At 41.0% G+C, this 12,416-nt stretch overlaps 1 protein-coding gene across 2 annotated transcripts in view; it reads right to left on the bottom strand.

Moving 5' to 3' along the window:
* Window positions 1–12,416, bottom strand: part of nbeaa (neurobeachin a) — an 861,601-nt gene that overhangs the window by 582,369 nt on the left and 266,816 nt on the right. For both annotated transcript variants that reach the window (XM_060826144.1, XM_060826143.1), the window contains 2 exons: window positions 3,990–4,120; window positions 2,897–3,004 (listed from right to left, as the gene is read on the bottom strand). In XM_060826144.1, the coding sequence (XP_060682127.1) occupies window positions 2,897–3,004; window positions 3,990–4,120 (239 nt within the window). The remainder of the gene's footprint in view (window positions 1–2,896; window positions 3,005–3,989; window positions 4,121–12,416) is intronic.

Here is a 12,416-nt window from a genome sequence, read left to right as displayed (position 1 = left end):
AACAGAGACATGGGTTTCTCAGGGGCACGAATGTTTGCTGGATGTTCCAGGGCTTACAGCACTTAAAAAGAATTAGGGAGGGGGGAAAAAAAAGAGGATGGGGTGTAGCACTACTAATCAGAGAGGGTATCACAGCTACAGAAGCTTCCATTGTCGAGGAAGATCTGCCCACCGAGTCAGTATGGATGGAAATTAGGAACAGCAAGGGAGCAGTCACCTCTTTAGGGGTTTACTACAGCCCCCCCAGTAGCAGCAGGGAAATGGAAGAAAGCATAGATCGGCAGATTTTGGAAAGTGTGGACATAGTAGGGTTGTTGCAATGGGTGACTTTAACTTTCCCAATATTGATTGGAACCTCCTTCGAGCAGAAGATTTGAATGGAGCTGTTTTTGTAAGGTGTGTTCATCAGGAGGGTTTCCTAACTCAGTACACTGACAGGCTAATGAGGGGTGAGGCCATTCTAGACTTGGTGCTCGGAAACGAGCCAGGGTAGGTATCAGATCTTGTGGTGGGAGAGCATTTTGGTGATAGTGACCACAACTGCCTCACATTCTACATAGCTCTGGAGAAGGAGAGGATTAGGCAAAATGGGAGGATATTTAATTGGGGAAGAGGAAACTATGATACAATTAGGCATGAGTTAGGAAGCATGGATTGGGAGCAATTGTTCCATGGTAAAGGCACTATAGAAATGTGGAGACTGTTTAAGGAACAGTTGTTGCAAGTGATGAATAAATATGTCCCTCTGAGACAGGCAAGTGGTAGTAAGATAGAGGAACCTTGGATGACAATAGCGGTGGAGCTTCTCGTCAAAAGGAAGGAGGTAGCTGACATAAGGTGGAGGAAGATAAGGTCAAGCTCAGCTCTACAGGATTACTGGCAGGCGAGGAAGGAGCTTAAAAATGGTCTGAGGAGAGCCAGGAGGGGGCACAAGAAAGGCTTGGCCGAACAGATTAGGGAGAACACAAAGGCATTTTACACTTATGTGAGGAATAAGAGAATGGTCAAAGAAGGAGTAGGGCCGATCAGGGATAGCAGAGGGAATTTGTGGGTGGAGTCTGAGGATGTAGGGGAAGCCCTAAATGAGTTTTTTGCTTCTGTCTTTACAAAAGGAATGAACTTTGTAGTGAATGAAACCTTTGAAGAGCAGGTGTGCATGCTGAAATGGATAGAGATAGAGGAAGCTGATGTGCTCAAAATTTTGTCAAACATTAAGATTGACAAGTGACCAGGCCCGGAGCAGATTTGTCCTCGGCTGCTTTGGGAAACGAGAAATGTAATTGCTTCGCCACTTGCAAAGATCTTTTCATCCTTGCTCTCCACTGGAGTCGTACCTGAGGACTGGAGAGAGGCAAATGTAATTCCTCTTTTCAAGAAAGGAAATAGGGAAATCCCCGACAATTACAGGCCAGTAAGTCTCACGTCTGTCGTCTGCAAGGTGTTAGAAAGGATTCTGAGGGATAGGATTTATGACCATCTGGAAGAGCATGGCTTGATTAAATGCAGTCAGCACGGCTTTGTGAGGGGCAGGTCATGCCTCACAAACCTTATCGAGTTCTTTGAGGATATGACTAGAAAAGTTGATGAGGGTCGAGCTGTGGGTGTGGTGGATATGGACTTCAGCAAAGCATTTGATAAGGTTCCCCATGGTAGGCTCATTCAGAAGGTCAGGAGGAATGGGATTCAGGGGAACATAGCTGTCTGGATACAGAATTGGCTGGCCAACAGAAGACAGCGAGTGGTAGTAGAAGGAAAATATTCTGCCTGGAAGTCGGTGGTGAGTGGTGTTCCACAGAGCTCTGTCCTTGGGCCTCTGCTGTTTGTAATTTTTATTAATGACTTGGATGAGGAGATTGAAGGATGGGTTCGCAAGTTTGCAGATGACACAAAGGTTAGAGGTGTCGTTGACAGTATAGAGGGCTGTTGTAGGCTGCAGCAGGACATTGACAGGATGCAGAGATGGGCTGAGAGGTGGCAGATGGAGTTCGAACCTGGATAAGTGCGAGGTGATGCATTTTGGAAGGTCGAATTTGAAAGCTGAGTACAGGATTAAGGATAGGATTCTTGGCAGTGTGGAGGAGCAGAGGGATCTTGGGGTGCAGATACATAGATCCCTTAAAATGGCCACCCAAGTGGACAGGGTTGTTAAGAAAGCATATGGTGTTTCGGCTTTCATTAAAAGGGGATTGAGTTTAAGAGTCATGAGATCTTGTTGCAGCTCTATAAAACTTTGGTTAGACCGCACTTGGAATACTACGTCCAGTTCTGGTCACCCTATTATAAGAAAGATGTGGATGCTTTGGAGAGGGTTCAGAGAAGGTTTACCAGGATGCTGCCTGCACTAGAGGGTTTATCTTATGAGGAGAGGTTGACTGAGCTAGGACTTTTTTCATTGGAGAAAAGGAGGAGAAGAGGGGACCTAATTGAGGTATACAAGATAATGCGAGGCATAGATAAAGTCGATAGCCAGAGACTATTTCCCAGGGCAGAAATGACCAACACGAGGGGTCATAGTTTTAAGCTGGTTGAAGGAAAGTATAGAGGGGATGCCAGAGGCGGGTTCTTTATACAGAGTTGAGAGAGCATGGAATGCGTTGCCAGCAGCAGTTGTGGAGGCAGGGTCACTGGGGACATTTAAGAGACTCCTGGACATGCATATGGTCACAGAAATTTGAGGGTGCATACTTGAGGATCAGTGGTCGGCACAACATCGTGGGCTGAATGGTCGTTCTGTGCTGTTCTATATCATCAATTTCTCATTTCAAAATAAAATTGCAGGAACTATAGAATTCTGGGTATAAACAACTTCATGTGTTTTGTAATACCTAGATTTTACAGTAAAGGTACCTGTAAATCCAATGACCATAAAAATAATTTCAATGAAGTAAATAATTACCACGTCACGAAAGACAACAGCTCGCAAACGGTTAATGTCTACATCTTGCAGTAATCTGTCAGGATCTTTAATTGGAGAAAGGTTACCAGAGATATTTTCAACACCAGTCTGAAAAAATAAACAACTTATTAAAATGCAGCTGATGAAAAATATTTTCTTTTGTCTAAAGATAACACAAATAACATTTACTTGCAAACAAGCTATGACATGTTAAATTAGGGTTAAGGTTTTGTGGCCCCATTTCCAAGATGGCATTGCACAGGGAAAAAAAAAGAACTGGATGCTCGAAATTGGAAACAAAAACAGAAATTGCTGGCAAAACTCAGCAGGTTAGGAGCATCTGTGAACAGAAAGTAGAGTAAATATTTTGAGTCAGTGACTTTACTGCTCTATTAATATTTTATTTCAAAATTTTCCTCAGAATCTAACCTCTATGTATTTGAAAAATACACACTAGACACACTAAGCAAATTACAGTAGTGTTGAGAGAACAAAAATGTTATTTCCTCAAAAAAACAGAAATTGCTGGGAAAAACTCAGCAGTTCTGGCAGCATCTGTGAAGAGAAATCAGAGTTAATGTTTCGGGTCTGGTGTTTTTCTCTCAGAACTGAGGGTCACCAGATGTCTGTGATTTCTCTTCACAGACCCAATAAGCTTTTCCAGTCATTTCTGTTTTTCTTTCCGATTTACAGCATCCACTGTTCTTTCATTTTTTAAGTTATTTCCTCAACCTGTTGAGCACGATGGGTCAAGTTTTTCAGTCTCCAGAACATCAGAGACCAGAGACCTGAAGATGCATCAAGTTGGGGGTTTGAACACAATGTAAATTGATCATCTTTACTACTGTTCAAAAAGTCAATATGGTATGTGATATTCAGGTTTGCTGAATATTAATCATTGTAATATACAAAACTGGAAGAAAGGAAAGTACACAAATTAGAATATTCATGTATTTTTAAACATAATTTCTTGAAATGGTATAATCTGTAGACTGCAAAGAAGTGTCTTGATTTCATATCAAAAGTTTGAAGTCAGTTTATGAGGCTGAAAGAAAAAAAAGTCACAGACAAGATCTGTGTTAAGTTATATTACCTTGGTTGCACCGGATCCTGTTAAACTCTGAAGACTCTCTTGGGGCTTAGTACTGGTTAGGGAAATCTTTGACATCCTATCCCTTTGCCTTTGGCGACATTCCAAGCAATTTCTCACAGCAACACAACAAACTGAGAGCGCATAGACAGACAAGGTTATTAATGCAATTTTTTCTCACAAATTTACACTTTTAAATAAAGACTTCTAACATTTACAAAAAATTGCAGAAATAGTATTTCATGTGTCATGTATAGATACGTGATTAGCATCTCAACATTCAAGAAGTATGATTCTAAAACTTCCAATTAAAATCAGCCATTATTCAATGGACATTTGTTTTCTAAAATCCCTGACAAACAAGGTGCCCACATAGTGAAAGAATACAAAACACATGATCAACAAATCAGCACTAAATGAAATGTTTCCATATTCTGCCAAACGAAACATTTTCAGTTATCATGACATGTGGATGGATTCATTCAACAGTGTAAACTTTTCAGTGAGGAAGATATCAGAATTCTCCCACAATCAAAGGTCCAAGTAACGAGGGAGAATGAGGAGTTGACAGAAATTAGAAATGCTGAGAGGATTGGACTGGAGAAATTAATGGTCTGAAAGCTACTAAATGCCCAGAAACTGATAGTGTACATCCGAAAATGTTGAAAGTGGTGACTATGGTGTTAATCAATGCATTGGCAATTATATTCCAAAATTCCAATTTCTGGAATGATTCCTGCGGTTTGGAAGGTTGCAATAATCATCTCATTATTTAAGAAGGGAGCAAGAGAGAAAAAAAGGAAATTATCTTTTTGCCTGACGTGAGTAGTAAGGAAAATGCTAGAATTGATGATAAAGGATACGTTGAATGAATACTTGATTGGTAATTGTCAGATTGGGTATAACCAGCATAGTTTTGTAAATGAGAAATAATGTTTGATTAACTTGTTTCGAGTTTATTGAAGACGTTACCAACAAAATTGATAAAGGAGCTGATGAAAAATAGTATATTTGGATTTTAAGAAGGTTTTTTTGATAAAGAGTCCACAAAAGAGAATGGTTAGAAAAATTAAAGCACATGGGATAGGAAGCAATGTAGCTGCGTGGATTAATGATTGGTCTACAGACAGAAAATGAAGAGTAGGAATAAATAGTACTGGATTGGCATATGCAGTGAGGGTCTGCTTATCTCAGGAAAGATATTGCCATAAAGGGAGTCTGATGAAGGTTCATCCAGACTTGTTTCCAGATCGGCAGAACTGTCCTATGAAGAAAAATGGGATAAAATAGACCTACACTCTCAAGGGTTTCGAAGAAAGAGAAGAAATCGCAATTGAAACTTACAAAATACTTAAAAGGTTAGACAGGAGAGATAGTTAAAATGCTCAGTAAAACAAATTTCCAGTTATTCTGATGAAAGTTGATCACCCATAGTTAACAAAGGCATTCAAGAAGAATAATCAACCAAATATTAAAGGATGCACAAGGGCAAAAAATAATGTTAAGCTGGAGTATTTTGAACATTTTAGGAACAGCAGCAGCTGACAATAAAATTTATTATATTTTTTGCCAATTTACTTTTGTAAAGACAAACAACAAGAGCTTCTATGCATGTATAAATGTAAAGAGGAGTTCAAGTCAATATGGAATCCTTAGTGGATGCAGCTGGGAAATTAATAATGGGGAACATGGAAATGGTAGATAAACCAGTGTTTTGCAATAGTCTTCATAGTGGAAGAACTGTAATCAAATCAAAGATAATAGATTAGCAAGTTGCCAACAGTTCAAAAAATCTTATAACAGTCTCTCCCGTGAGGGGCAAAGTATTTGACAAACTAATGGCACTAAAGGCAGACAAGTTGCCAGGACCTGGAAAGAAAATGGATTCAGAGGTGGTGGAAGTTTTGGTCAAAATATTCCAAAACTTACTGGATCCTGGAAAGGGTCCAACAGGTTGGAAAAGTGCCTTTCTGCCAACCCTGTTTAAGAAGGGAAGACAACAGAAAGCAGAAAATGACAAATCAGTTTGTCTAAAGTTGATCAGTGAAAAACTGTTAAAGAATAAATTAGTAAGGAAGAAACAGCATGACATTAGGAAAAGCTTAATTAAATTAAATAAAGTTAACATAGTTTTATGCAAGGGAAATAACATTTGAAAATTTTGAAAAATAGTAGGCTAAAAAGCAAGTCATAAGTAAATCATATCGTTCTTATCAGGTGGTGACTGGATTACTATATCCAGTTTTAGTTGTGAAGGAGTTGATAAGCAAGTAAGACCTGACTAAAAGTTAGTTGTAACACCCAAGGGCAGATTGCTGCTTGAATGCATCACCTTTCTGTCAATTTCTCCAAACAAGCCAGTGTCAAATACAGTTCTTTACATTGTTTTGGAGTGATCTGGGGAGGCCAAAAGGGGAACATTAGTACAAACAAAAGTTCTGCACTCAAAATATGTCCATGCTTGTGCCTTGCACATAGGTGTGGCAAGTAATCAGGAAGGCTAATGGAATATCAATCCTTATTTCAAGGGGGTTGGAGTATAAGAGTATGGAAGTCTTAGTGCAACTGTACTAGGTGCTAGAAAGACACATCTGGACTACTGTGAGCAGTTTTGGTCATCTTATTTAAGAAAAGATATTGTTTCATTGGACACAATTCAGAGAAAATTCACTAGGATGAACCCGGGCATAGAGGGATTATGATGAGAAAAAGAAAAACAGGTTGGGACTCTAGTTACTAGAGGTTAGAAGAATGTGAGGTGATCTCATTAAAAATATATTGGAGTCTTAAGAGGTTGACAAGATAAATGCTGTGACGACGCATTCCCTAATGGGAGACTCAAGGACCAGTGGACATAGTCTTAAATTGGTGCCTCTTTATTTGAGACTAACATAAGGAGGAAGATCTTCTCCCAGAGGGTTGAGTATCTTTGGAACTCCTTGCCGCAGAGAGCTGTAATGGTAGTGTCCTTGTGTATGTTAAAGGCTGAAATAGATTCTTGATCAATAGGGAAAGGGCAGGAAAGCGGATGTGAACAATGTCAGATCAGTCATGATCCTATCAAATGGCAGATAAGGTTGGAGGAGCCAAGTGGCCTACTCCTGCTCCTATTTCTTATGGTGTCTATGCACTCTGGTTTTGGTGTCTTTGATTCTTCCTACCATAGTGTATCACCTCACACTTTCTTTAATTAAGCTCTATTTACCATGTTTTACTCACTCACTCAAAACTCTCTAAATCTCCTGGCAGATTCCTTGGGTCCTCGTTATATCATGTCCTCCAGTTATTTTTGAATCCGCATTAAAATTATATACAATACACTCTATTCCATCCTTCACATCATTAATATAAATGGTAAATAACTAATGCCATAGGATTGATCCCTTTAGCACTCCATTAATTACATCCTTCCAATCTGAAAAAAAATTAATCCTAAATCTCTATCTTCTGTGTTCACCAATCCTCAATTCATTTAACAAATTAGCCTCAAAACTGTGATATCTTATCTTGTGGAATCAGCTTTTATTTGGAATCTTATCAAATGTCCTTTGGAAATCGAAATACGCTACATCTTCCTGAAGTCTTCAAATACTGTTGCATTCTTCTGTTGCAAAAATGTTAATGTTCCCATTTCATATGTTGTTAGACTGTGCACCTAGGTTTGACAAACTGGTAAATGAAGTCTAGAGGAAGTGCAATCCAAAGGATGATCTAGATATACCTACAAGGGTTAGATTGAAAAGTTTGAAGTCAGGAAGACAAGGTAATAGTGCAGGATGGTCATCAAATTATACAATTTTTCAAGATTGACAATGTGACTGTGAGGGCATGTATCTAGTTTCCAAAATCATCAGCTTGTTGCCAAAATCAACGCACATACGTCACAACAACTGCAAATTTAATGTCCAAGCTGAGGAAGTGTGTGTGGAACAACAGCAACTTGAATAACGAAGTCAAACTTTGAGTCTACCAAGCCTGTAGCTGCAGTACGCTCCTCTACAGTGGTAAGGCCTGCACAACATATACAAGGCAACAGAACATGCTGAACAGCTATCCCCTTCTCTGTCTCAGACATAATCACAACATCTCTTGTCAGGACAAGGCCAACAACTCAAGAGGTCCTGGAACATTCTGACATTGTCCTATGCCAATGATGTCTGTGCTGGCTGGACCACGTTCATCAGATGGATGGAGAGTCAAAGAATTTCCGTTGCAATTAATTGGCCACTGGATCACAATCGCTTCTCTACCTTCACTACAAAACCTCCTGAGAGTGAGATACTGCTATAATATCACTTTTAGCTGAGATGCCACTTTGTTATGATCCCAGTCAAGCCTTCATTGAGTATAGGAGTTGGGATGTCATGTTGCAACTGTACAATAGACAATAGGTGCAGGAGTAGGCCATTCTGCCTTCGAGCCTGCACCACCATTCAATATGATCATGGCTGATCATCCTTAATCAGTATCCTGTTCCTGCTTTATCTCAATAACCCTTGATTCCACTATCCTTGAGAGCTCTATCCAACTGTTTCTTAAATGAATCCAGAGACTGGGCCTCCACTGCCCTCTGGGGAAGAGCATTCCACACAGCCATCACTCTCTGGGTGAAGAAGTTTCTCTTTATCTCTGTCCTAAATGGTCTACCCCGTATTTTTAAGCTGTGTCCTCTGGTTCGGCACTCACTCATCAGCGGAAACATGTTTCCTGCCTCCAGAATGTCCAAACCTTTAATAATCTAGCATATTTGACGATAGCGTTTGTGCAGGTGGATCTAAACTCGAGGCAGACGGGGAATGCAGCAAAAAGGAAGGATAACTTAGGACATCTTATGACTTCCAATATCTCTAATGATAAAATTAGCATTAAGACACTTTACCTGAATGCTCATAGCATTCATAACAAAGCAGATGAACTAATGGCACAGATCATAGTGAATGATTATGATGTGGTAAGCATCACAGAGACATGGTTACGGGGGGGGTCAGGACTGGCAGTTAAACCTCCAAGGATTTTCAACTTATCGAAAAGATGGGGAGGTGGGCAGAGGGGGTGGCGTTGCCTTGTTACTTAAGAACAAAATTAAATCTATGACATTGAATGACATAGCGTCGGATGATGTGGAGTCTGTGTGGGTGGAATTGAGGAACCACAAAGGCAAAAAAAACATAATCGGAGCTGTGTACAGACCTCCTAACAGTGGACAGGACCAGAGGCGCAACATGTACCGGGAAATGGAGAAGGCATGTCAGAAAGGCAAGGTCACGGTGATCATGGGAGACTTCAATATGCAGGTGGACTGGGTAAATAATGTTGCCAGTGGATCCAAAGAAAGGGAATTCATGGTATGCTTACAGGATGGCTTTTTGGAACAGCTTGTCATGGAGCCCACAAGGGAGCAGGCTATTCTGGATCTAGTGCTATGTAATGAACCAGACTTTATAAAAAATCTTAAAGGGAACCCTTAGGAAACAGCAATCATAATATGGTAGAGTTCAGTCTGCAGTTTGAAAGAGAGAAGGCAAAATCGGATGTAATGGTGTTACAGTTAAATAAAGGTAATTATGAGGGCATGAGAGAGGAACTGACAAAAATAGACTGGAAGCAGAGCCTAGCGGGGAAGACAGTAGAGCAAAAATGGCAGGAGTTTGTGGGTATAATTGAGGACACTGTACAGAGGTTCATCCCAAGAAAAGAAAGATTATCCGGGGAGGGATTAGACAGCCATGGCTGAAAAAGGAAGTCAGGAAATGTATTAAAGAAAAAGAGAGATCCTATAAGAGCAGTGGAAAATCAGAAGATTGGGAAGGCTACAAAAACTGAGGATAACAAAGAGAGAAATAAGGAAGGAGAGGATCAAATATGAAGGTAGGCTAGCCAGTAATATTACAAATGATAGTAAAAGCTTCTTTCAATACATAAGAAACAAACGACAGGAAAAAGGAGACATTGGGCCACTTCAAACTGATGTTGGAAGCCTAGTGATGGGAGATAAGGAAATAGCAGGAGAACTAAACAAGTACTTTGCGTCAGTTTTCACAGTGGAAGACATGAGTAATGTCCCGACAATTAAAGGGAGTCGGGGGCTGAGTTGAGTATGGTTGCCGTTACAAAAGAGAAAGTGCTTGAAAAGCGAAAAGGCATTAAAATTGATAAATCTCCTGGCCCCGATGGGATACATCCTAGAGTTCTGAGAGAGGTGGCTGAGGAAATAGCGGAGGCATTAGTTGAGATCTTTCAAGAGTCACTGGAGTCAGGGAAAGTCCCGAATGATTGGAAAATCGCTGTTGTAACCCCCTTGTTCAAGAAAGGATCAAGACAAAAGATGGAAAATTATAGGCCAATTAGCCTAACCTCAGTTGTTGGTAAAATTCTAGAATCCATCATTAAGGATGAGGTTTCTAAATTCTTGGAAGAGCAGAGTCTGATTAGAACAAGTCAACATGGATTTAGGAAGGGGAGGTCATGCCTGACAAACCCGTTGGAATTCTTTGAAGAGGTTAGACCAGGGAAACCCAGTGGATGTGGTCTATCTAGACTTCCATAAGGCCTTTGATAAGGTGCCACACTGGAGGCTGCTGAGCAAGGCGAGTGCCCATGGCGTTCGAGGTGAGCTACTGGTATGGATTGAGGATTGGCTGTCTGACAGAAGGCAGAGAGTTGGGATAAAAGGTTCTTTTTCGGAATGGCAGCCGGTGACAAGCGGTGTCCCGCAGGGTTCAGTGTTGGAGCCGCAGCTGTTCACATTATATATTAATGATCTGGATGAAGGGACGGGGGCATTCTAGCGAAGTTTGCTGATGATTCGAAGTTAGGTGGACAGGCAGGTAGTACTGAGGAAGTGGGGAGGCTGCAGAAGGATATAGACAGTTTGGGAGAGTGGTCCAGGAAATGGCTGATGGAATTCAATGTGAGTAAATGCAAGGTCTTGCACTTCGGAAAAAAGAATAAAAGCATAGACTACTCTCTAAACGGTGAGAAAATTTGTAAAGCCAAAGTACAAAGGGATCTGGGAGTGCTAGTCGAGGATTCTCTAAAGGTAAACATGCAGGTTGAGTCCTTCACTAAGAAAGCAAATGTAATGTTGTCATTTATCTCAAGAGGGTTGGAATATAAAAGCACTGTTGTGCTACTGAGACTTCATAAAGCTCTGGTTAGGCCCCATTTGGAGTACAGTGTCCAGTTTTGGTCCCCACACCTCAGGAAGGACGTACTGGCACTGGAACGTGTCCAGCGGAGATTCACACGGATGATCCCTGGAATGGTTGGTCTAACATACGAGGAACGGCTGAGGATCCTGTGATTGTATTCATTGGAGTTTAGAAGATTAAGGGGAGACTTAATAGAAAGTTACAGGATAATACATGGCTTGGAAAGGGTGGAAGCTAGGAAATATTTTCCGTTAGACGAGGAGACTAGGACCTGTCGACACAGCCTTAAAATTAGGGGGGGTCAATTCAGAACAGAAATGCGGAGACATTTCTTCAGCCAGAGAGTGGTGGACCTGTGGAATTCATTGCCGCAGAGTGCAGTGGAGGCTGGGATGCTAAACGTCTTCAAGGCAGAGATTGATAAGATTCTTGACGTCTCGAGGAATTAAGGGCTACGGGGAGAATGCAGGTAAGTGGAGTTGAAATGCCCATCAGCCATGATTGAATGGCAGAGTGGACTTGATGGGCCAAATGGCCTTACTTCCACTCCTATGTCTTATGGTCTAATCTAATATGTCTCAATCAGATCCCCTCTCAGTCTTCTAAACTCAAGGGTATACAAGCCCAGTCGCTCCAGTCTTTCAGCGTAAGGTAATCCCGTCATTCCAGGAATTGACCTCGTGAACCTACGCTGCACTCCCCCAATAGACAGAATGTCTTTCCTCAAATTTGGAGACCAGAACTGCACACAGTACTCCAGGTGTGGTCTCACCAGGCCCCTGTACAGCTACAGAAGAACCCTTTTGCTTCTATACTCAATCCCTCTTGTTATGAAGGCCAGCTTGCTATTAACTTTCTTCATTACCTGCTGTACCTGCATGCTTACCTTCATTGACTAGTGTACAAGAACACCCATATCTCTCTGTACTGCCCCTTTACCGAAATTGATTCCATTTAGGTAGTAATCTGCCTTCCTGTTCTTGCCACCAAAGTGGATAACCATACATTTATCCACATTAAACTGCATCTGCCATGCATCTGATCACTCACCTAACCTGTCCAGGTCACCCTGTAATCTCCTAACATCCTCATCACATTTAACCCTTCCACCCAGCTTAGTATCATCAGCAAATTTGCTAATGTTATTGCTAATACCATCTTCTATATTACTAACATATATTGTAAAAAGCTGTGGTCCTAGTAATGATCCCTGCGGTACCCTACTGGTTACTGCCTGCAGTTGCGAAATGGAGCCGTTTATCACTACTCTTTGTTTCCT

This window comes from Hemiscyllium ocellatum, chromosome 6, assembly GCF_020745735.1.
Source record: "Hemiscyllium ocellatum isolate sHemOce1 chromosome 6, sHemOce1.pat.X.cur, whole genome shotgun sequence".
Taxonomy (NCBI): domain Eukaryota; kingdom Metazoa; phylum Chordata; class Chondrichthyes; order Orectolobiformes; family Hemiscylliidae; genus Hemiscyllium; species Hemiscyllium ocellatum.
This window is presented reverse-complemented; position numbering and strand designations above follow the sequence as displayed.